This window comes from Gracilinanus agilis, chromosome 1 (genome assembly GCF_016433145.1).
Source record: "Gracilinanus agilis isolate LMUSP501 chromosome 1, AgileGrace, whole genome shotgun sequence".
Lineage (NCBI taxonomy): Eukaryota > Metazoa > Chordata > Mammalia > Didelphimorphia > Didelphidae > Gracilinanus > Gracilinanus agilis.
The window spans coordinates 350476712-350503133 of NC_058130.1; the positions used below are offsets into that span (position 1 = coordinate 350476712).

The window sequence follows — 26422 nt, forward strand, 5'->3', positions numbered from 1 at the left end:
CTTTTTGCCAATTCCTTCTCTTTCTCTTCTAGGACTCCTGAAATTTTTACCTCCACACCATTTCCTTCTTTTTATTGCACCTAATTCAGCTATGTGGTGCCGTGGATAGCATGCCAGACCTGAAGTCAAGAAGACTTATTATCTCTGCATGTTCAAATCTGGCCTCAAACACTTCCTAGATGTGTGACCCTGGGCAAGTCACTTAATCTCAGTTGCCTCAGTTCCTCATCTGTGAGATGAGCTGGAGAAGGAAATGGCAAACCACTCTAGTACCATTGTCAAGAAAACCCCAAATGCGGTCACAAAGAGTTGGACAGGACTAAAAAAACAACTGACCAACAAAAATGAGATAGGTCCATCTGCTACACTGCAGGGTTTAGAGTAGGTCTCTTACCACCTTCTCTTATTAGAGAAAAACTTACTTGGACTTGCTACTGCTTTGGCAACCTTACAACAAGATTACAAATCTTGTGTTATGACAGTTTGGCACAGACATCTTGGACATGAGTTGATGATCTATATTTGGCCCAAGGTGACATAACTGAAGTGTTACCTGGCATATCCTGACTCAAAGAAATTCAGACAAAAAAGGGAGAAGAAAGTGAGGGGTAGCGGAAGAGAAAAGATGACAGGATCTAAGCTGTAGCCAAATCATAGCACATAATCCAAACAAGTGTAGCAGAAAGTTGGATAAAATGAGGTCTGGTGTGTGAAGGTGACTAAGTGTGTCACTGAGGCAGGTACTTTTAGCCCTGAATATAGCCAAGGTAATGACCATAGCCCTGTACTGGTAAATATCCAGTCAAAGTTGATTCAAGGAAATATTTACAACAAAAGAGAATTATGTGAATATTCATTTATATTCACAGAAACCACATGTACAAAACTTCAAAATGTAAGAATGGGTTAAATTAACAGTTCAACAATGTACATTAATTTCAATTTAAAAACTGTCAGGTTTCTCACATGTACATTACCCAGATTACAATTTTTTAAAAAACAAATTACAGTTTTATGAAATTTTTATAAAAAGAAGTTCACGTATGTACTTAAATGGTGTTTTTATAACTACAATTATTTTCTAATGGGCTGTTCCTACAATTACATTTTATTTTTGTAATTCAGTGGTTAACTTTGTGCTTTTTAAATAAAATCAGACGGACAGAATTCTACATATTTTCAGGTCTTATAACCGCTCCTGTTTTAACATCCCAAATACCAAGCAACATCAATTTATCTTCCAGACATGACTGCTACAAAAGATCCCTAGTTTTACAGAGTGTGCAAGCCTTTACTTATTAGGAATGCCTTTTGGTTTGGCTCACGTTGCAAGAAACTTTGGAGCATGTCCATGCCGTCCTGTGATCCCCCAGGTTTCAGGATAAGGTTTCTGTATTTCATTCCAACCTAATAAAATAAAACATTATGTCTGAGAGTTCATGTTTATACCAATTTTCCAAATCTATATATAGGTTTTTAAAAGTTAAGGGAAGGGGGATGGAATAGAAGTTAAAAGGAATTTCTGGCTGGATTCTTTTTCCCCCTGCGGTAAAATTGCTTTGGAGGTTTTTCTTAGTCCTTTGGATTTTTTTGGAGAGCAGATGCAATTGTTCTTTGGTCCTTTCTGGAATAGTCTGACTCTCTGGAGTTGCAGAAGTTAGCCTTTGGGTGTGAAGCAGGAAAATATTAAAAGGAATATCTGGCATGTTCATGTTTAGTATCCCCAGGCAGGCAGAGAAACAACTTCTGCATACACTTTTTTCCATTCTCAGTTGTTCCTTCAAACTACTAGTTCTACTATAAAAGAAAGCAAAGAAGGTGTTTACGAATGCTACAAGTGAGGGTTCTAGTGGTCTGGAACTATTGTTATTATTTTCTTGGAAGAGGTTAAATTACCAGTAGCCCCTACTGGGCTTGGGGCCCAAACAAAGAAGGGCCCCTTGTGGTTCTGGAGGGATGTTGGTTTGAACATGTATCCCTTCACAAATCGAGGACTCAAATGTATGACACCATTTCCATTTATACATCTGTATTTTACTTGAGAGACTTTCAGAATTTTATGCATTGATATAACCATAATCTACTAGAAAAGGAAATGGCAAATCACTCCAGGATCTTCACCAAGAAAACCCCATGGACAATGTGGCCCACAGGGGTATAAAAAGTGGGACAAAACTGAAGGACTCAACATGAATATGCCAAGTATCATTCCTTTTTGATGCAGCAGAAAATAAGGGCAAGGACCATGATGACGACTCACATGCACACAGGAAGGACTTCCCAAAGGAGAGGAGAAGAGGATTGAATGGGAAACAGACCTTGATGGAAGATCTAAATCTAATTGGGTCAAGAAGACTGAAAGATTCCACTTACTGCAAGACGAGCTAGAGAACTGCTGGTGACTAAAGCAAGAGGAGTTCTGAGTAACAACCCTGAGAGAAGTGGTGGTAGAACCAAATACATTAATATGGAACAGGGAAAACAGATGCCTGAAACAGATCACCCACCTCTACCCCTCAATGGAGCCAACTCTCTTGATTTCCTCCTGAAACAAATCTTTGACTGTAGGTATAAGAGGTATCAGTGGCAGATGGGCTAATTTATCTCTTTCTTTTCCTTGCTTCATGGGCAGTCAGTCAATAAAGATTTGTAAAGTGCCTACTATGTGCCAGGCACTGTGCCAAGTGCTGAGGATAATACAAAGAAAGGCAAAAGGCAACTCCTGCTCTTGAGGAGCTCCCTGCCTAATGGTGGGATTTGACATGGGAATAAGAACTATGTATGAACAAGATATAGATAAGATAAACTGGAGACAATCAATTGAGGGAAGGCATTGACATTAAGGGGGATTGGGAAGGGCTTTTTTGTAAAAGATGGGATTTTACTTTATTTTGCTTTTAAACCCTTAGCTTCTGTCTTAAAATCCATACTAAATATTGTTTCCAAAGCAGAAGAGTGTTAAGGGCCAAGCAACTAGAGTAAAATGCCTTGCCCAGAGTCAAACAGATGGAAAGTATCTGAGGCCAAACTTGAACCCATTACCTCCAGTCTCCAGTCCTGCCTCTCTATCCACTTAGAAGATGGGATTTTAGCTGGGACTTGAAGGAAGTCAGGAGGTAGAGATAAAGACAGAGTGTATTTAAGGGATAGAGTACAACTAGTAAAAATGTTCATTAAAGGAGCTTTGGAATATCTGTCCTGAAATAATTATGTGTCTTTTGAGAAGTAAGCTAAGGGACGCCTAGGTAGCACAGTAGATAAGAGCATCAGGCCTGGAGTTGGAAGGTCCTGGGTTCAAATCTGACCTCAGACTTCCTAGCAATGTGACCTGGGGCAAGTCACTTAACCCCAAATGTCTAGCCCTTACCACTCTTCTGCCCTGAAATCGATACTCAGTATTAATTCTAAGGCAGAAGGTAAGGCTTTAAAAAAAAAAAAGTAAGGTAAGGTATAAGATAGGGAGGTACCTATTCTGGTCATGGGCTAAAAGTCTTATACCAAGACTCACCAAGTCAAAACTTTGGACCTCAGTCAACAAGCTACCTCTTTGACACTTATGCTTCTTTCTTTGTCTTATGTCTCTAAACTTGATCAACATCTTTCATTACAAGTTAAAAAATAATGTGATAATAAGGAGTGAAGGAGCTCATCCTAAAATTCAATAATCCAGCTGAGGGTTAGAGAGTATAGACCATTTGGATAGCAGATGGGAAGAGACCTGTGTCTTAGTAATAACATATGTATGTACACTTATCATGTTTATTTAGCACTTTAACATTAACAGAGTCACTATTTAAGGATAACTTCCAGGGAATTCTCCTCATCATTTTCCCAACCAGATGCTTTCCTGGACTTCATCAACTTCAGAAACTCATCACTCTGCAAGATGAAATCCAATTCAAAAACTCACACCTCCTCTGATCACTTCCCACTCAGGCTGCGTGACTGCATCATGCCCCGACAGATAACTTTGACCTACTTCCCCTTCTCGGTTATTTTTACATTACCTCTCCCACTGTGAGCTCCTTGAGGGCAGGGACGTTCTTATATCTTTTCTCTGTAACTGCAGTACTTGCACAGAGTAGGAGCTTAATCAATATTTTCTAACTCTATTTCAGAGTACTTTTCTCACAATAATCTTCTTGCCTAGACAGTGCAAGTGACTTTATCCTTATTGTACAAAAGAGGACACCACTGAGGCCCAGAGAAACTAAATGATGTGTCTAAAACTGATATTAAATGTAAGAGTTGGGATTGGAACCTAGATTTTCTGATTCTAAGATTAGAGCTCTTTTTACTATAAATCAATAAACATTTATTAAGTGCCTACTATGTGCCAGGCACTGCATGTACAAAAATATAGTGAGTATACACTCTGGTATACAAAAAGAAGCAAAGGAAAGCTCTGCCCTCAAGGAGCTTACTCTAATGGAGGAAACAACAATGTTACATACAACAAAGTCCTGTCTGACCATAGCATGCCAGGCCCTTTTATCCTTTACTATCTCCCAAAGTCTGTCTGAGCTCACGTTTGTTTCTTTCCTGACAGCATCTATCCATCTCATTCTCTGCTGTCCCCTTCTCTATTTGCCTTCAATTTTCCCTGACATCCAGGTCTTTTCCAATGTCTTCTCATTATGTGGCCAACATATAAACAATAAATGCAAAGCAAACTAAATACAGTAAATAATTAATAGGGGGAAGGCTCTAGAATTAAGAGAGATTGGAGAAAGCTTCCAATAAAAGGTGGGATTTCTCAGAAGAAAACATGATATGTCACTTGTTTATTTGGGTATACGATTTAGGGTTTTGTTTTTAAAACAATACTCTATTACAAAATGAATAATACAGAAATGGGTTTTGAGTGATAATATATGTATAACCTAGAAAAAAATTAAAAAAAAAAAAGGTGGGATTTCAGTAGACTAGGCTGACTGAGAAAACAATATTCCTTACTATCTCTCCCCCAATACCACTTACAAACCAAATAGCCTTGAGTCCACCTTGGGGCCAAGTTCCTCTCTGTAACATCCAATGAGAGTTTTGAGGGGGAACCTGGGCTTCCTGGAAGAGTCCTTATTTCTACTTTTAGAGGGATGGGGTAAGAAAAGCTGGTTCTCTCTGGTAGCAGAGGAACAGAAAACATGGCCTTTATCTGCTGACTAGTTCAAAGCTCATTGAGCTACTAAATGACAGGCAGGGACTAAGATTAAGTGGTGGTGGCCTTGTGATGTGGCAGCTCATGACTCCTCAGATGGGCCAAGTCATTTTGGAGCTAGGCACTGCTCAGGCTCACACTATGTGGTTTCATAGAGCTCAAGCCTTTCACTGATCCCCAGCTCTAAACAAGTTGATTCAATTTCCTGAATTACAGTGCAATGGTCTCTTAATAGTTTCATTTCCTTCACAATGAGGTTTTGAGAAGAAGAAACTCTGAGTCTTTGTGGTAATAGGATCTTGTTTTTCTTAAAAGGGTTAAGTGAATTCTTGGGCTTTAGGAAAGCACCAGGCTCTCAGGGTGAGAGAATGGAATCTGTCAAACATATCCTGGAGAGAGAGGAGGCAAGAGTCTCTGCCCCAGACAGGGCCATTATGTCCATGCACTAGAAGTGCTTAAAGGTGGGACAAGAGTAGATCCCATCTCTCCACTCCCTGAAACCAATTGACTCTATAAACTCCTTGAAAGGCAGGGGCTCTGTCCTTTTTTATTTTGCATCCTGAGCATTGAGCAGGGTATCAGGTAAATAGGAGGCACTTTCTAAATCTTTTTAAATTAAACTGAATCAAAGAGAAACCCTTTCTGAGACAAGGGAATGAATATGTAGAGTCAGGGAGCCCCTCTCTTGGTACAACACTAACAAAAGGGAGAAGTTCAAATAATTGAAGGTGTAAAGGCAACATTTTCATGTCCAATGAATGAACTGGTTCTGTAGATAATATTTCTAGCACAATGAACCAAGCTCTCATAAACAAGTAAATACTTTAAGCAAATGGAGAGACTGAATGCTTCCCCCTTTTTTATTAAAAAGTTGTCACTGGACTGTTTCTTCATTCACTGAAGTTTCTTACTATCAAAATGGTAAAATGAGGTCAAAATGAAATCTTGTATGTAAGTCTTTTAATATTACAATCTTTGTGTCTGACTGCACAAATGCTCCCTAATGTTGATGTTTTCTAAAGCCTTGGGTCTCTATCTAGGTTGGTTACCCAAGGACAAGGTCTATAAGATAATCATCTCTTTTATTTGAGATATCTCTAAAAATATTAATGTTCTTTTGTTGCTTGTGTTGAGACATGACATGTCTGACTTTTGTTGACTCCATTTGGGGTCTTTTTGGCAAAGATTCTGGAATGGTTTGCCATTTCTCCAGTTCATTTTACTGGTAAGGAAACCGAGGCAAACAGAGTTAAGTGACTTGCCGAGAGTCATACAGCTATTAAGTATCTGAGGCTGGATTTGAATTTAGGTCTTCCTGACTCCAGGCCCAGTATTCTATCCCCTGTACCACCTAGCTGCCCCAAATTTAGTTCTTTTAAGTAAAACTAATGGTAGAACAGTTGTTTTTATTAGCACTTACATGGAAATAATCTCCACTTCCAGTTTTTATAAACAATGGCAAAAATAGTACTTTCTTGAAGAATGATGAATAGAAATGATGAGGATTTAAATTATTTAGGTGCATAAAACTGGCTTGTATTGAGGAGGTCCATAATCACTCCAGAGTTTGGTTTATCTACCTAGGAAAAATCAGTCTATGAAAAATATCTATTATTCAGACTCTAAAGAGCAGTTGAATGGACAAAGTACAGTGTGTATCCATCACTGTGTGTATATATATATGTACATATAAATATCTTGGATGGATGCTGCAGTGTGTATATGTGTCTGGGAAAGACATCACATGTAGACAATGAATTGTGTCTTGGATTGGGCAGGAGGACAAGAATGGATTGGGATCCCTTTGGGACTAGGCAAAGTTGTTTAAGTGATCTCAAGTTTTTTTCCTGAAACCAAGACCCATCTTTTTAACACCAACTTCTGGTCCGTTTGGCCTTTAGGTTCTAGGTTCTCTGAAGCTCAACCTGTTATATCACCCAAAGGTAGTGGAAATGCGTGTTTTGGATGTGAAGCAGGCTGCCATATATTGCAAGGAATTCTTAAGGAGAAAGGTAGAAAGGGTGTCATCAAAGAAATGTATGAATGAAAAAGAGACACTAGTCATAGGGTGCTAATGATGCTTAGCTTCTGGACAGGCGATGAGAAAGTGAGGGGATAGCTAAGTGGCTTGGTGGATAGAGAGTCAGGTCTGGAGTAGGGAGGTCCTAAGTTCAAAAATGTCTTCAGACACTTCTTCACTGCGTGACTTTGGGTAAGTCACTTAACCCCAATTGCCTAGAAGTCTTATAGTTCTTTTGCCTTGGAACCAATACTTAGTATTGTTTCTAAGATGGAAAGTAAGTGTTTAAAAAAAAAAAAAAAAAAAGGAGGCAGGTCCCCAGAATACTTGGTGAATCCCTTGTGGTAAATTTAAGGGAATAACTGAACTGGAATGACCCAGAACAGCAAGGCCTAGAACAGGGGTCAGCAACCTTTTTGGCCGTGAGAGCCATAAATGCCACATTTTTTAAAATGTAATTTCATGAGAGCCGTACAGTGCTCACAGTGCCGCTCCTGTAACAGCGCCTGAAAAAAAATTGACTGTATGGTTCCTGTAGAAAGAGCCATATCTGGCCCTCAAAAGAGCTAGATATGGCTCGAGAGCCATACGTTGCTGATCCCTGGCCTAGAAGGATGGTTAGTCAGTCAACAAGCATTTATTTTGTGTTTACCATATGCTGAGAAGAAATACAGTAGTTGTTTCCCTCAAGGAGACCACTCTACTAGGGGAAAGAAGGGGAAAAAAAAAAGAAACAAACAAACAAACACCCCCCCCCCACACACACACACACAAGGTTGGGGAGGGGGTGATAGGGGCTGGAGTGGAAAGGCAGCTGGACTTAGTGTTCTCACTAGAGAAATACACTGAGGAGGTTGCAGATCCACTAGCATGGGCTTTGTTTGGGATATTAAGTATATGAATACATACACAGATATATTTCAATAAACCTTCAGTGATATCTTTTGCCTTTATATACTTCCTTATATACTCTTCCCTGTATTTCTCCCCACTCTCTACTCCAGTGGTTCCCAAACTTTTTTGGCCTACTGCCCCCTTTCCAGAAAAAAATATTACTTAGTGCCCCAGAAAATTAATTTTTTAAAAATTTTAATAGCAATTAATAGGAAAGATAAATGCACCTATGGCCATCACTGCCTCCTGGATCGCTGCAGCACACACCAGTGGGTGGTAGCGCCCACTTTGGGGATCTCTGCTCTACTCCCAGAGAGCTATCCTTTACAAAAAAAGAAATTTTTTTTAAAAAGGAAGAAAAAAATAAACAAAACTAATTAATACGTAGAAAAGGCTGATGTTTTACGCCATGTTCCACATCTATGGAACTCTGCCTCTGCAAAGGAGTAAGGGACAGGGATTTTGCATGATTATTCTTTGGGGTTGGGACAATAAATTACTAACAGCAATGAGTGTGAGCAGTTGGGTGTGGGAGATAGAGCACTGTCAGGAAGTTGGAAAGACTTGGGTTTGAATCCTGTTTCAGACATTAGCTGTGGGGGCCTAGGTAAGTCATTTAAGTGCTCTGTGTTGCAGTTTCCTCATCTGCAAAATGTTTGTGTGTCTGGCAGACTTGATGGCTTTCTGAGGTCCTTTCTAGGTTTAAATCTATTATCTTGTAAACAATCATAATAATTAATTGAACTGAATGAATTGAATGATGTATGCCATCTCTGTAATAAGGACACAGATAACAGAATCTTCCCTCCAATCTAGATAACAATACAAAGGGGGAGAGGGCTTTTTGTTTTTGGCTAAAATACAGGGAAGTTTCTACTCTATTTATATCTCCCCCTAAACTCTTTAAGCTGGCTGAGGGATTGATTTGGTCACAGCTGACACCCCCCTCCTCCCATACTGTGATTATTTATTCCAGATAAAGACACATGCCCACAACACATCTTGTCTTTGCTAACTTGGCCATAAAACCCTCCCCACTGCCCCCTTCCTTTTTCTTTTAAGAAGGAGAAAATGAAAGTAGAGGAGAAGGATTTTGAAAAGGTTAGTCAGGCAATAAGAAAAAAGGGATTGGGGGGGGGGAGAACCAAGGAGAAAGAAGGAAAGAGGCTGTAGCTCACTCATGGCTACTGCAAACCTCAGAAGTCAGTGCTGTCACTAGGGGGGAAAGGCCAAGAGAAAGAAGTTCTAGCTCCACTATGTGCATCCAGGCATCCTGCCATGAAGAGCATTAAGAAAAGGGCCATGCCGGACAGCAGGTAGTCTTTAGGGACATTGGCATATCCTGGAAGCCCAGCTGAGAGACTGGGCCCTAGGAAGCTCTTCCAGATGCAAACCCTGTTCCTTTCTTCATAGGCCCTCTCTTCTTCCTCTCCCCCAGTTCAGGCCCCCATTCCTTCCTGCTGGGATGCTGGCAGTAGCCTCCTATTTGGTATCTGTGCCTTGGGGCTCTCCTCCCTGCAACCAGACCTCCACCCAGCACCCAAAGGATCTGACCTTTGTCCCATGGCTCCCTCCTCATTATGCAAGCAAGGATGAATTCCTGGGTTTCAGTTAAAACTCTCCAAAATCAAGACCCAACCCATCTTTCTAGGGATTGATTTGGCCACAGCTGGCACTCTTATTCATGTTACTTCTCTCTAGGCACTCTGGAGTTGAGTTATACTGGCTGCCTCTCTGATCCCCTCTGCCTCTAAGAATCCTCAGCCTCCTTCAAGACTTAGCTTATATATAGGAGGCAGCTGGGTGGCTCAGTGGATAGGGAGCCAGACCTAGAGATGGGAGATCCTGGGTTCAATTCTGACCTTAGACACTTCCTAGTTGTGTGACCCTGGGCAAGTCACTTAAACTCCATTGCCTATTCCTTACTACTTCTTTGTTTTAGAACCAATGCTTAGAAACAAATCTAAGACAGAAGATAAGAGTTATTTAAAACAAAATAAAACTTAGCTTATATGCTACCTACTAGAAAAGAATCTTTCCTGTTTTCCCTTCTCCTCAAAGGCTACCTTCTCACCACTTTGTATGTATCTTTTATATATATGTTTTATCTCTGTCATTAGAATGTAAGTTTCTTGAAGGCGGAGACTATTTTTATTTTTTCCTTTTTTAAAAATCCGTATCTTCTACTTCAGAATTGATACTGTGTGAATTCACTATCTAGAGAACCTCCAACCTGGTCTAATCCCAGAAGGCTCTCTCCAGTGGATGGACAGATGAGTTGAGAGGAATCGGAGTCACCTGTTTGCTAGTGGAGGCCAGGAAATGTGACTATGAAGGCCACTGGTTAGTCGAAAGATGGGGGGAGGCTTGGCTGTTCTCTTGGCTCTCCTCTCTCTCTCAAGTTATCTTGGTGGCTCCTATTTCTCTTGCTATCTCTGGCAAGCAGCGATGCAGAGGAAACTGCACTGTGCTGGAATCCAGGACCTGATCTTACTTTAAGTTAGAAAGGCTGGAAACCTTATTTCTATCTTTTTTTTCCCTCTTTGCTAATAAATACTTATAAATTTAGTATAAAGTTGCCAAGATCAATTTTTATTTATAACAATACAAATACAGGTTCCAAGGCAAAAGAGAGGTAAGGGCTGGAAAGCTGGGGCTATTGCCCAGAGTCACACAGGACGTGTCAGAGGTCAAATTTGAATCCAGAACCTCCTACCTATAGGCCTGGATCTCTATCTGCTAAGCCACCTAGCTGCCCCTAGGATGTAAGTTTCTTGAAGACAGGGACCATTTTTACTTTTTTTTTTTTTTTTTTTTTTTTTTGCATTCTCAGCATTTAAATGGTGTCTCACACCTGGTAAGCACTTACCAAAGACTCACTGATTGGCTCTATCATTAAAATGTTCAACATGTCATTTTTAACTTCTCTTCCCTTCTCTCTGTTTAAGACAGGCAAGAGAATGAAAGAATGCCTGGGAGAGAAGGTGATGAAAAAGGAGAGTAAGGAAAATCCAGAAGATCTTGAATAGAAGGCCAATAAAGCATAAGGAAAAATGACACCTAGGCATCTGAGATAGAAAAGAGTTTGTCCCATCCTTAATGATCTCCGGAACATCCCTTAGAATTTCATTCCAAGTAGCAATTTTATTTAAGATTCCAAAATCTAAAGAATCTTTAAATAAACTCTATGATACCAAGATCTTGACAGTGAGATTATTTTTCTTGATGTCAACTCAAAATTCTTCTTGGCTCTGTGTCAAATTTTGCTTATAAAACCATGCAACATGGATAGAGAGTCAGATCTGGAGTCATGAGGTCCTAGGTTCAAATTTAGCCCCAAACATTTCCTTAGCTATGTGACCCTGGGCAAGTCACTTAACCCCCATTACCTAGCCCTTACTGCTCCTTGCCTTAAAATCAATACACAGTATCAGTACTGATTCTAAAATGGAAGGTAAGGGTTTTTTGTTTTGTTTTTTTTTTAAAAGGCTATCCAACCTCTGTATGTAATAAAAAATGAAAATAAAATCTTTCTTTAATTCTCCTCGAGATGCTTTTGAAAGTGTCACTCAAGCCCTACTTCCTCTTCGTTGTTAAAGGGAACAAAGTTAAATATTACACAAAAGTGGAAGGAAGAGAAGATAATTTTGGCAAAACATACAAATTGCTTTTGAACATAGAATGTTTGTTGCCCATTAAAAATTTTTCCCAAGTGAAGAGGACTGTAAAATTTAATGGTTCTAGTGAAGGTGTTTGCTCTTGCTCTGCCACCCCTAGTTTCAGGGGCTTGTTTTTGGTAACCACAGCTGGGGCATCCCCAAGACATCTTTCAGAACAGCTGTGGTCAACCCAGAAGCTGTGCCCCAGGCAGCCTCTGAAGGAGGTGAGAGAGCTCTCTGAAACAAGATGACTTTCCCGGGTCATCTCCTGAACTTCCCCAAACAGATGTTAGATGCAATCTTAAAAGCTAATGAAAGAGATGGGAGTATACATGTAGCTTTACTTTCTCCATGAAAAGAAACTTGAGAAACTGGCTATAGGTGAACTAGGCAAAGATGGAAAATCAGAGAAAGTTTCAGGGCTTCTATGGGAAATCTGAAAGCTTTAATAGTTTGACAACGGGCCTCACTCTTGGGTCTCACTCTGAAGTTTCCTAATGGGTGTGAACATATGCATACATACATGTGCATGTATATACTGTGTACATATATTGCTTGTATAAGAGACGGTGAGGCAGCAAGTATACTAGCTGGTCTCAGAGATGGAAAGACTCAGATTTAAGTCTTGCCTCTGCCTTGATGGCATAAAGGCTCTGTGATCCTGGGCAAGACATTTTTTTCCTTCTCAAAAAATTCTATTATTTATTTATTTAAAACCCCCTTACCTTTTTTTCTTAGAATCGGTACTATGTATTGGTTCCAAGCAGAAGCTTGGCAAGGGCTAGGGAATGAGGGTTCAGTGACTTTCCCAGGGTCAGCTAGGGAACATCTGAGGCCAGATTTGATCCCAGGATCTCCGGTGTCTGGGTCTGACTCTCAATCCACTGAGCCACCTACCTGCCCACTCCAGGCAACTTTCTAAGGCTGTAAATTGCAGAAAAGGTATGGACCTGCACTGTGGGAATTCTCTCTTCCTATGGTTTCCTATATTAATGAAATCATAGCTTCAGACCCTCATCCAAATACAGACCTAGTTGCATATATACATCTTGTGATTTTGAAAAAGAATGGTTTGAAAGACTGAATCAATGTGTGTGTATACACTGTATATACTCTCTGTTCGCTCCTCTCTCTCTCCATCTTTCTTTCTCTCCCCCTTTGCTCCCTCCTTCTGTCTCTCTGCTCTTTCCTCTCTCTCTCCCTCACCCTCTCTTTCTTGGTCTCTGTGTCCCTCTTTCTCTCTCCCCATTCATATTCACCGAATTGTTGGTTAGTCATTCAATTGTGTCCCACTCTTTATGACCCAGTGGCCTATCCTATCCAGGGGGTTTTCTTGGCAAAGATACTAATAGTTTGCCATTTCCTTCAGTGGATTAAGGCAAAGAGACCCTTGTCTAGGGTCACACAGTGTCTGAAGCTGGATGTGAATGCAGGTCTGACTCCAGACTCAGGACTCTACTCACTCTACCCACTGAGCCATCTAGCTGCTGCCATCCATCCACACATATGTGTGTGTACATATGTATATGTATGTGAACAAGCCTAGTATATGTCTCTCAGTTTGGAAGGTTTTAAATTTAAGCCTTCTGAAAGAACAGTCTCTTCAGTCTTGCTTCTTAAGGCTCAAGCTGATGGTGGGGGATTAGGGTTGGGGTAGGGGGCAGAGAACAGCCTGCTTTTCAAGGGAAGCACAGAGACACTAGCCAATAACCTGTCAGGCCCCCATCATTGGGGATCCACAACGGGAGGCCAGGGATCCTTGGAGAACTCTGAAATTCTTTCCTCTGATTGATGAAAAATCATCCTAGGGAAGGTGAACCTTCAGGTACAAAAGCCTGTTCTGGTATCTTGGGGTCTCATCCATTCCCTTTTACCCTCAAGAACTTCATGTTCATCTTCTGACCAGACTTACTAATTTCCCTGGAGGAGGGAGCTCCCACTGTAGGATCTTTTCTGAAGATGCAGCTTGGGACCCTCTGGGAAACTTAAAGAGTCTGAGAAGATGCCTGGATTAAGTGTTAATTGTGTTAAGTAATTTATCCAGAGACACAGTGCTAGTTTATGCCAGAGGAAAACTAAATTTGAACCTAAGTCTTCCTGACTCCAAGGCCATTTCCTTATCCACTATACTCCCCTGCCTTTACCAAGAATATTAAATAGAAGTGTTTTTTGTTTTGTTTTGTTTTTTGCTTCTGGGTGATACATATATTTTCACTCAATACCCATTTCTATTTTATTCATTTTTGCAACAGAATAATCTTTTAAAACCAAAACTCCAAATCCTAAATCCATATAAACAAATGATAAGTCATATGTTTTTCTTCTGTGTTTCTGCTCTCACAGTTCTTTCTCTAGATGTGGAGAGCATTCTTTCTCCTAAGTCCCTCAGAGTTGTCCTGGATCAATGCATTGCTGTTAATCACAATCACATTTGATCGTCTCACTATGTTTCATTTAAGGTGTATAATGTTCTCCTGGTTCTTAAGCAGAAATTCTTAATTTCTTGATATAAGACAGAGGTAATCTTTTCAAAGGAGTCTGATTTACAGCATGTTGACAGAGGTACATGCCCAGGAAAAAGTACGATTTTAAAAAGGAATAGAATATCAAATCTCAAATGACTTTGGTTAAATCTGCCTTTCTCTAAGGTCAGTAATGACAGAATACTTATCATATCATTCCATACCTGTGGTTAGAGAATACACATTAATGTTTTTTCTATCAGTTTGAAAGACATATCTGCTTTTATTTGTCACAATACAACTCAGCTGTTTAATTTTAAAAAATGCTAAGCCTACTGAAAAATAGGTTCTAAGTGATTAGTTTTTCATATTTCTAGAATAAGCATTTGCTTTTCCTAACTTGACATTTACCTCAAAAGTAGATTTTTTCAAAACCAAGTCAGTAATTTGATAGTTTAGCCTGTGGTAAGTGTCATGTGGATTCCCCTAGATGTCTATGAAAAACTGGCTCCAACAGCTGCTACTACTGGCTTTAATTCCCAGCTCTGTAAAAGGAAAGATTTTTACTGCATGATCTCTAACTTCCCTTCCAGATTTAACGTGCATGGATAGATGTATAACCTGTCCCAGGAGTAGATTATTCGTTTTAAGCCCTGAAGTATCAGTGTCACTGATGTGATGAAATTAGGGGAGAAAGCATTGGGACATCCTCAGAGTGTGGAAGCTACATTAAAGGTAGCCTAGAGCAAGTGAAAGGAAGGAAAACAGTATCACGGGAAGTGGCTAAGAAAAATAATACGGCAGACAGTCTTTTAATCTGTACTATGCTACTGAAATATAGAATTTTGGGGATGCTGGCCAATGTTTTGGCTCTGTTCAAGTACACAGCTTCCTACTGCCTTCCATTAGCTTCCTATTCACTGGACCTTGAAATACTGAAGTCTGGATGGATCAGTCATCATGCCTGCTTGATTTCTAGAAATCCAACCCTGTAGCATTCCTGAATCTGGATTAAAAATGATTTGGCCAGGGACCAACTACAGAATTTGAGAACAAGGCCAAGGTGGCAGCATGTAGGGGACACAGTGACAGGCCATAATTCTACTAAACTCTGGAGTTATCCATCATTTGACTAACCCTTCGGCACACAGCTTCCTATTGAAGTGAAAGACATCTGTGCTGAAGGAGGGCCACTGGGATGTTGGTAAGATGAATGGGAGCATGGAGGAGATGACCGGGTGGATATATAGGAGAGTAAGTGGTATCCAAATCTTCCAAGTGTGTAATTAGAATTTTGTACCCCAGGACTCCATTTCCCAGAATCCCACTTTTGTTCTCATGTTATGTCCTTACATTTTGGAGATAAATTTTCTGTTACCTCGCCCCCTCATTCTCTTCTCCTGCTAACATGGTTGGGGGAAAAACTTCTCTTTACTCAGGCTTTTACTTTTGTTATTTTATTTCCTCCACTTCAAGTGATTATTAATAAATCTTATAAAAATAATACTTGGAGTTATTGGATATTAATTTTAATCTTATACAAGGAAGCCATTTTGGACTTAATAGAAGAAGTGGGGATATAATTAAGCCTATCTTGGCGTATTTAAGTTCTGTGGCTAGAGGATAAAGTCTATTTAAAGTTAAAAAAAAGTAGGAACTGCTCTCTCAAGTGGAACCAACAGAAATCAAAGCCAACTAGACATTTTCCAAATTAAATCATACCTTCAAGAAATATCCATTTATGTGCAAACATAGGGGAGGATATAAAAATATAAAAGATGCAGTCCTTGCCCTCGATGAAGTTATAATCCAGTGTGGGAGATGAGATATACATACATATAAATTTTAAAAATCAGTTAATGAGTGCCATATGAATGATATAAATAAACTTTAGTAGAATTTCACAGGAGCTCATTTCTGGCTGGAGTGATTAGGGAATGCTATTAGGACATAGATGAAACATTCTTTTTAAACCTTTATCTTCTTAGTATCAATTTAAAATCCTTACCTGTCTTAGTATTCTTTTTTTTAAACCTTACCTTGTGACTTAGAATCGATAGTAAGTATTGGTTTTAAGGCAGAAGAGTAAGTAGTAAGGGCTAGACAATGAGGACTAAGTGACTTGTCCAGTGATCACACAGTTAGGAAGTGTCTGAGGCCAGATTTGAACCCCGATTTTCCTCACTCCAGGCCTGGAGCTCTATCTACTGTGCTACCTAGCTGCCCCTTGAGCTAGGTCTTGAAGCATGGCCAAGAAGCTGAGAGCTGAAGATAAGGGAGAGGATATTTCAGGTATAGCAAAAAGATCAGTTTGGCTAAAGCATAAAGTTTATAAAGGGAAGTAATAAAAGGAGATAATTGCTATAAAGGCAGCAGATAAGGACCATATTATGGGAGATACTAAGTGATATATTAGGAAATGTTGAGTTTTTTCCCCCACATTTATTTCACATAATTACCTTCAGCCTAGCCACACTGAACTACTTATTCTTTCTCATCTCTCTCTGCACAGTTGCCTAGGTGTACAATAACCTCCACCTATATTTCCATCTATTGTACTCTAAACCACCCTTCAAGGTTAAATTCAAATGCCACCTTCCCCACAATACTTCATCCCAGCTAGAAGTCATTGCTCTCCATCCTGAGACCTTTCATGTACTTTTATTTTGTACTTCAGATTTTCCTAGTCTATTTTGTATTCTCCTTATGAAGGGCCTAGGAAGATCTCTGAAGAGGGAGAGAGACATAATCAAAGTGGTGATTTAGGAAGATGCCCAAAGTATAGTACTGAAGCAGCTAGTGACTCATCAGGAGATAGAGAACTGAGCCTGGAGTCAGGAAGACCTGAATTAAATCTAGCTGTATGACCTAGTAAAGTCACTTAACCTCTTTGCCTCGATTTCCTCATCTGTAAAGTGGGGATCATAATAGCACCTACCTCCAGGGTTATTGTGAGGATCAAATGAGATAATAATTTTAAAGCACAGCACAATGCCTGGCACAAAGTGTTGTTGTTGTTGTTGTTATTATTATTATAACAACTGGAAATAGGTGGAACCTGGAACAGGGACCCCAATGGTTACAGAATTATATTAGAGGAGTGAGGTGACAAGGAACCAAAACAGGGTGGAGGGGAGGATGAAAGAGAGATTATGAAGGGAGACTAAACGACAAGACTTGGTCACTGTTTAGTGCTGGGAGCAAGAGAGAGGGACAGTCAAATATAATTTTATGGTTTCAAGTCTAGGGGATGAGGAGAATATTATCGTTGAGAGAAATAGAGACATGGAAGAAAAGGAGGAAGAGCTTTTTTTTTTTTTAAGGGAAAGATTTTTTTTTTAAAAATACAGAATTAACAAGAAGTTGATGAGGTGGAAGTAAAGATTCTGGAGATCTGACAGGCCTGGAAATAGAGATTTGGGAGTTATTCCTTTAGCTAGGACCACTGTCACCATGGGAGAAGATGAGCATTCCAAGGACAGAGCCTTGGGGAAAAGTCTACACTGAAGAGGAAAAATGGCCCATGGTTTTATTTCTTACTAATGATCTTCTCAGAAGCTCTCCATTTCCTCATCTAAATAAGGAGGCATTGGAACTAAATGACTTTCAATGTTTCAAAGAACAGCTGGAAAGATAGGAAAATCATGTTAGTTCAGAAACTGTGTCATAGAAACCAAGAAAAGACAGAGCTCCTCAATGGTCAGTTTTCAAAAGTAGTGTCCAGTGCTACAGGGAATCCAAGGAGTATGAGGCCCGAGAAGTTGGTGGATCTCATGATTAGGCTGTCACTGGCTTCCCTTAAGGGAGATGTTTCGGCAGGGAAGAAAAGAAAACAAGAATGTATTAAGTGCCTTCTATATGCCTGGTGCTATGGTAAGTATTTTAAGGATATTATCTCACCTGATCCTCACAAAAAACCCTAGGATGGAGGCAGTGTTACAGATTTTTACAGATGAGGAAACTGAGGCTGATAAAAGGTAAGTGACTTGCCCAGGGTCACCCAGCTACTAAGTATCTGAGGCCAAATTTGAACTTTGGTCTTCCTAACTCAAGGTCTAGCATTTTGTCCTTCGAACCACCTAGTAACAAAGGGAAGAGACCAGTTTTCAGGGGCAAAAGAGAGCAGAAGTGGAGAGGAGATAGATGCAGGGGGAATGGCTACAAAAAAGGAGCAGAAGAAAAGGGGGGGGGTGTAGCTAGAGAGCTTGAGAGATTCATCTGAAAGTTTGTTAAAGATAAGTGAAGACTAAAGTATTTGTAGGCAGGTAGAAGGAGCCAGAGTGAATTCATAAGACAGGAAAGAAAAGTCATGGAGAAGATGAGGGGAATGGCCAGGAGGAAAGTTTATCTTTAGAAGTGAAAAATATCTTTCCTTTAAGAAGAGATTATTTGTTGTTCATGAGTTTCAATAATGTCTGCTCTTCAGGACCCCATTTGGGGTTTTCTTAGCAAAGATCCTAGAGTGATTTGATGTTTTCTTCTCCAGCTCATTTTACAGATGAGAAAACTGAGGCCAATGGGGTTAAATGACTTGTCCGGGGTCATTCAGAGAATGTCTGAGGTTGGATTTGAACTTGGGTCTTCCTGATGCCAGGCCTGTGTCACCTAGCTGCCCGAAAGAGGAGAATATAGCCATCTAGAAAGAAATTTTGAGTTGAGAAGGTGAAAAGAAAGATGAAAGTAGCTCAAGATTCTTGGTAAAGAGGAGAAATAATCTGATGAGAGTGGAGAAACAGAAGTGAAAGACAGAGAAGGAGAGTGATTTGGAAAGTCATGGAGGGAAGACAGATTGCCAGGCGGTCAGTTGAACTTTTATGGCGAAGGACGTTGTCCGGGGCTCAGGCAGCGTGGTCCTATGGCTTTCTCTGGGAATGTTCTATAGCCCAGGGAACAGGAATGGAAAAAGCAGGCAGTGGGTGGGAGAGTCAAGGGCCCAAGGAAGTGCGGGGCATCAATAAAGGCAAGTTAAAAGCTGCCCAGAGAGGCTCATGGACAGGGGCAGGGGAGGTCCTGGAGAAGACTGGAGTGGGATGCCGGGGAGGTGCTCTCCCAGCAAATAAACCAATGCTTTCTGGGCACCGGACCCTCGAGAGGCCCTGCACTTCTGCTGAAGGCCCAGAGCATTTCTGAGGGGCTGCTCCGTAGCTAGCCATTCTTCTGACCACTGCCTCAGACCACGGGGACCAGGACTCCACTGGGGAGACTCTCAGCAGATGGTGCCAGGGGAGCCTTCACGAGGGCAGGATGCAGGGCTCTGACCAAGGCGTCCTTGGCCAGCGGCCACTTGGAGGCTCTTCACGGGGCAGTGAAAGAGAAGGCTCAGGTTAAAGAACCAACTTGGGTTACTGAAAGGCATTCCTGTAACCCAGTAAGCCAAAGTACGGGGCAGCAGCCCTGGGAAAGGCGCCTCCCGCTGAAAGCACGCGCACGCACAGAACCAGAACCCAAGGAGATCCTCTGGATCGGGAAGGAGCTTACCTTCCTCTCCCCAGCTCCCAGAAAGCTAAAACACGCGCAGCACATGTCAAAACAAGCCACTAGAATGCTGTCAACAAAGCTCTGAATTTTTAATTATGCAACATATTGGAATTTAATGAGCAAGAAAATGCAGTTGGTATAAAAAAAACTTATGGAATTGAATTTAATCACTTCTAGTTTTCAACTCATTACTAAGCATGGGTGATTTATAGAGATGCAGAGGGCTGGGACGAGACAAAAGATTACAATCCTCTAAAATCTAAGTGTACCCATAGCTTGTTTTGTTTTTTTTTTAAACTTTTGCTTTCTGTCTTAGAATCAATACTAAGTATGGGTTCCAAGAAGAGCGGTAAGGGCTAGGCAAAGGGAGGTAAGTGACTTGCCCAGAGTCACACAGCTAGGAAGTATCTGAGGCCACATTCAAACCCAGGACCTCCTACCCACTGAGCCACCTAGCTGCCCCATACTCATAATTTTAGTATTTAAAGCGGGAAGGAAGGAGAGGACCTGCAAGGTTGACCTAAGGAGAAGAAAAAGAGTAAATACTATACCTCTGGATTCATAATCCCTTCTTTTTTAAAGCAGCTATAAAATATGTCCATGGAAAACACTTCACTCCACAAGTATCCATAATACTGGCCATCATAGCCTCCTGCCAAGTGTCCAAAAGTCGCTGGCATGTTTGTACCTTAAAAGAAACATAAAGGCAAACCAATGGCATGAATGAAGGGAACAGTGAAGGGGCTCTTATGCTGGAGGGGGTGCCTGGTGGCTCTGACCTCCTCACCCTTGAGGCTGGGATCCTCACCCTTGGCAAGGTGTTTACAAATGTCTTTCTTATCTCTGGCCCCAGCTTAGAGCCAGTTTCGAATGTCTAACAATAGTTTCTGAGGTTCGGTCCACACCCATTGGATGTTTCAGAACTGCTTGTTCTTCTCTCTTCCTTCAGACACTCATTTGTCTCAATAATGCCTACTAATCATACTCCTATCCCATCTCTTTGTATTTTAAATAGTAACATGGGCTTTAAATGTCTCAGGACTACAATTAGGTTTTAGGATAATAACCCCTTCAGTGGTGCCCTTCATTTGAGGGTTATCAAAAGTGTCTCCCTAATTAAATTTAATTTACTAATCTCTACCACAAAACTGTGAATAGCCTCTCTAATGACAATGGGGAATAACAGTGACCCAAAGTATAAAACTGCCCTATTAATAGTCATGTAAGTTGGGTGGCTGATTCCACCTGACTCCTGTAATCTCTCTTCTGTCTTTATATGTGGTTGCATCACTTTAATGAGTATTTTTTTCATGAGTATCAATGACCTGACTTCTTATATCTGATAGGCATCAAGAAGTTAGACAGGCTCTTCCTGTTGTGTTTCCTCACTATACAAATGAAGAAACTGAGGACCACAAAGGTTAAGTGACTAGATCAGGGTCACAGGGTTTTACTGATATTTCTTTTCCACCTAACACCACTACACCCACCCTATCTCAGATTAGGAGTGGCTTGTTGTTCAGTCATTTCAGTCCTGTCTGACTCCATCACCCCATATGGAGTTTTCTTGGCAAAGATACCAGAGTGATTTGCCATTTCCTTCTCCAGCTCAATTTACAGATGAGGAAACTGAGGCAAACAGGATGAGGTGACTTGCTAAAGTCTGAGTGTCTGAGACTGGATTTGAACTCAGGAAGTTTAATCTTCCTGACCCCAGGCCCAGTGCCACCTGGATGCCCATTTAAGGGTGGCTAGGGAAGGGAAAAAAAGGAGGGAACCAGCCTGCTAATTAAACCAACCCAAATTAAGATAAGTCAAACTATGCTTCATTTTTGGTTCCAGTGTTTTTGAAGAGAAGAGTTTGTGGCTCTGTAGAAAGATCTGTTCCCTTCCTTTCCAGCAGCAACTCTTAGAAAGGAAGGGATCAATCACTGCACAGGTTAGATCCCCACAGGTAAGGGGACCACCTCAACCCAATCTTTGACTCTTGTCTTGCTCCAAAAATGGTATTTCAGCAAGTTGTCCCTTGTATTTGAAAAGGGGACAAGCATGATTTCAAGCAATTTTGACAAGGTATCTTGGAAGCACCCTTTTTGTACTTATCAGTAGTAATTGTGACCCAACAGAAATAAAAAATACAGATGAGATTAGGCTATCAGTGTCTCCCAATTTCCTTTAGGATGAAAAATCAAATTTCCTATTTATCATTTAAAGCCCTTTCCTATCTTATACCTTATTTTCCCTCTGATACCCTATTCTCCTGCCACATAATCTGTGATCCAGAGACTGGCTGGCCTCCTTGTTGGTCCTCAAACAAAACACTGAGTCTCCTTACCCTGCATTTTCACTGACTGTCCCCATTCTCAGAATTCTCTCTCCTCTTCTCTGTTTCCTAGCTTCCTTCAGTTTCAGCTAAAATTTCTCTTTCTGTAAGAAACCATCCCCAAGTCCTCCTTTATGTGAGTACCTCCCCTCTGAGGAGACACTTTCCAATTTGTCCCGGGTCTATGTTGCATTCCGTTTCCTGGTATTGGATTGTAAGCTGCTGCAGGGCCAGGACTGTTTTTCCCTTTCTCCCTGTCCTGGGGACTTAGCAAAGTGTCTGGAATGATAGCAACCTCTTAAAAAAGGCTACTGTTCTTGCCTTGACTAGATTGCACAGCAGGGTTAAATGCATAGAAACCAAACTGAAGGAAACCTTTGCATTTGCATACCTGGGGTAGCTGAAATGCCTAGGATCTCTGAACAATATTTGGCATATTCCTTCGAGGAGTCCAATGATGCGTCAGTGTGGAGAGCTTGATCAACTTTGCTCAGTACAATTTGGCGGAGGGTTAACAGACCTAAGGGAACAAGAAGGTGGAGGCAGGGTTTTGACAAAGAAGTGTGTGTTCTTTCTATTTTTATTTTATTAAAAAAAATTTTTTTTAAACCCTGACCTTCCATTTTGTAGTCAATACTGGCTCCAAGGCAGAAGAGTGGTAAGGGCTAGGCAATGGGGGTCAAGTGACTTGCCCAGGTTCACACAGCTAGAAAGTGTCTGAGGCCAAATTTGAACCCAGGACCTCCCATCTCTAAGCTTGGCTCTCAATCCACTGAGCTACCCAGCTGCCCACTGTGTATTCTTTCTTGTGCTTTTTTTTTTTTAACATTTATTAATATTCATTTTTAACATGGTTACCTGATTCATGCTCCTCCTATCCCCTTCAACCCCCCTCCCCCCGCACCCCCCCTCCACGGCCGATGCGCATTTCCACTAGTTTTTTCATGTGTCCTTGATCAAGACCAATTTCCAAATTGTTGGTAGTTGCATTGGTGTGGTAGTTTCGAGTCCACACCCTCAATCATGTCCACCCCGACCCATGCGTTCAAGCAGTTGTTTTTCTTATATGTTTCCTCTCCTGCAGTCCTTCCTCTGAATGTGGGTAGCGTCTTTACCATAAATCCCTCAGAGCTGTCCTGGGTCATTGTATTGCTGCTGGTACAGAGGTCCATTACATTCAATTTTACCACAGTGTATCAGTCTCTGTGTACAATGTTCTTCTGGCTCTGCTCCTTTCGCTCTGCATCAGTTCCCGGAGGTCTCTCCAGTTCGCCTGGAACTTCTCCAGTTTATTATTCCTTTTAGCACAATAGTATTCCATCACCCGCATATACCACAGTTTGTTCAGCCATTCCCCAATTGAAGGACATACCCTCCTTTTCCAGTTTGTTGCCACCACAAAAAGCGCAGCTATGAATATTTTCGTACATGTCTGTTTATCTATGATTTCTTTGGGGTACAAACCCAGCAATGGTATGGCTGGATCAAAGGGCAGGCATTCTTTTATAGCCCTTTGAGCATAGATCCAAATTGCCAGCCAGAATGGTTGGATCAGTTCACAGCTCCACCAGCAATGCATTAATGTCCCAATTTTGCCACATCCCCTCCAACATTCATTACTCTCCCCTTCTTTCATTTTAGCCAATCTGCTAGGTGTGAGGTGATACCTCAGAGTTGTTTTGATTTGCATTTCTCTAATTATTAGAGATTTGGAACACTTTCTCATGTGCTTATTGATACTTTTGATTTCTTTACCTGAAAATTGCCTATTCATGTCTCTTGCCCATTTATCAATTGGGGAATGGCTTGATGTTTTATACAATTGCTTTAACTCCTTGTATATTTGAGTGATTAGACCTCTGTCAGAGTTTTTCGTTATAAAGATTTTTTCCCAATTTGTTGTTTCCCTGTGTATTCTTTCTAATGGGCTGAGACCCCAAATTCCAAATACTGATTCCAAGATAAAGGATCACCCAAGGATTTTCTAACAGTAAGAACAGTAAGAACAAATTATAAAAATCTTCAAAAGAGTATTTTGGCTTATACAGGCTGCTAATCTTCTCCCTTCAGACTCATTCATAACGCTTCTTACGCTAGTGGTCTTAAGAGGGAGGAAGCAGGAGGAACAGAAGGGCAGAGCGGAATGCTGCCCTCAAGTATTCTACTTCCTTTTCTTCTCTAACCTTTCCAATCATACCTGTGTTGACCAGCCGAGAAGCAACAAGTTTTTCAAGCAGATCGTCTGTTATAGGGTTCCCATCTTTATAGTGCTTCGAGAGGCGTCGGAGAGAATCCTTGTCCCAGACCCAGTTCTCAAGCATTTGGGAAGGCACCTCTACAAAGTCTGTTTCCACGTTAGTCCCGCTAAATCGAGCAAAATCCGTCTGGAAGGAAAGATGTACGGACATTTAAAGGAGGAAAACATAATGTATATTATTATATGTATAATGTATAACATGTGTTACATATATAAAATAATTGCAAGTTACATTTGTAGTTAGAATTTGTATGTTATGTCACTGGATTCTCACAGGAATTCTATGGGGTAGCTAGCTAGTAGAACTTTTATTTATCCCTCTTTTACAGTTCAGTAGAGGTCATGCAACTTGCCTAGTTTTTTGGGGGGGTCAGAGGCAGCCCTGGAATCCAGAGTCTTTTGACTCCTCTGTACCACAGTTTCTCCCAAGTCACTTAGTAGCCAAGTAGAAATTATATTCAATAAAATTGGAATAGAAAGGATCAAAAAGTAATAATCATAACACAAATTTATAGAGCACTTTATCATATGCAAAATATCAATTACAAGACCTACATGCAATTATTACATATACATGTACTAGTCACAAAGCAGCTAGGTGGCATAGGTGATAGAATGCAGGGCCTGGAGCAGCAAAATCGGAGTTCAAATTCAGCCTCAGACACACACTTCTTGGGCAAGTCATTTAACCTCTGTTTGCCTCAGTTGTAAACTGTAAAATGGGGATAATAGCATCTATCTGGCAGGGTTGTCAAGAGGATAACACTTAGCACAGTGCCTAGCATATAGTTGGTGCTATAAAAATGTTTATTCCCTTTCCCATGTGTATTTTTCCTCCCAAATCTATCATTTCATTGGTTTAGGAAAATCCCCTGTAAGGAAAGTCACCCCATCAATGTAGGCCAGTGATTGCTCTGTAATTTACTATCTTGCAGAGATACCTGAGGCATGGAGACTAAGTGACTTACTTAGGGTCACAAAGTCAAGTTGTGTCAGCTTTGACCTATGTCTTCTTGATTCTAAGATCCATCCACTATACCATGCTCCATGCTGACTTTTAGTGTATGGATTAGTAATCTTTTTTTTTTAAACCCTTACCTTTCATCTTAATATCAATACTGTGTATAGGTTCCAAGGCAGAAGAGCAGTGAGGGTTAGGAGTTAACTGACTTTTCCAGGGTCACACAGCTAGGAAGTATCCGAGGCCAGATTTGAACCCAGGATCTCCCATTTTGGGGGCCTGGCTCTCAACCCACTGAGCCACCCAGATGTTCCCAGTAATCTTTTTACAGATGAGGCAACTGAGGTTCAAAGAAAATCCAATGGTCCAATTTGATTAACTGGAATTAGAACCTTAATGTGACTTCAAATCCAATTCCCCTTTTTGCTCTGACATTTTGCCTCTTACATGCAGATCAAATAAAGCTAGAGTCAACTCTGCCCTTTAAAAAAGCAATATTAAAACAACTCCAGGCATTTAAATGAAAATAAAATATTGTATTCAGGCAGCATGAAAAATAACCTGCTGAATAATCTATATTGAGTAATTATTTCATGATTTCTCAGCCTCAGACACTTGAAAAATCACCAGGAAACCATGACTGACATGAATATTGGTCTGTACTAAAAATAAAAAATAAAAATCTTCATTTTGAAAGTCAAAATATTTCTAAAGAACTTTCCATTTAAAATAAATAGATCCATAATCCAGGATAGGCAAGTTCACCCCAACTCCCCCTTCCAGCTGCTCACTTATGTTTATTCAACACATGCCTTTCTAGAACACTCATCTTCCATCCCACCGCTTAAGTACACAGTTATATTAAAAAATCAAAGAGTTAAATCACAGTACTATTAGTTGCCACCATGATTGTTTTTTTTATTCATTTTAGGGGGAGGAGAGGAAGAATTGTAATCTAAATTATACATTTAATATAGTTATAATCTCTGTTGTTGTAGTTCAGTTGTATTCAACTCTTCATGACCCCTTTTGGGGTTTTCTTGGCAAAGATACCAGAGTGGTTTACCCTTTCCTCCTCCAGCTCATTTGACAGATAAAGAAATCGAGGCAAACAGCATTACATGACTTTACCAGAATCACATAGATAGTAAGCATCTAGGGTCAGTTTTGAACTCAGGTCTTCCCGACTCCAGGCCCAGCACTCTACCTA

The 26422-nt window shown here is 40.6% G+C and overlaps 1 protein-coding gene across 1 annotated transcript in view; it reads right to left on the reverse strand.

Moving 5' to 3' along the window:
* Positions 1–899: 899 nt before the first annotated feature.
* The window catches only part of NLN (neurolysin), a 143354-nt gene continuing 117831 nt past the window's right edge, over positions 900–26422 (reverse strand). The window contains exons 10-13 of the mRNA XM_044657715.1: positions 24192–24378; positions 22386–22514; positions 20223–20359; positions 900–1407 (exon numbers count right to left, since the gene is read on the reverse strand). Coding sequence (XP_044513650.1) covers positions 1273–1407; positions 20223–20359; positions 22386–22514; positions 24192–24378 — 588 coding nt within the window. The 3' untranslated portion in view covers positions 900–1272. The remainder of the gene's footprint in view (positions 1408–20222; positions 20360–22385; positions 22515–24191; positions 24379–26422) is intronic.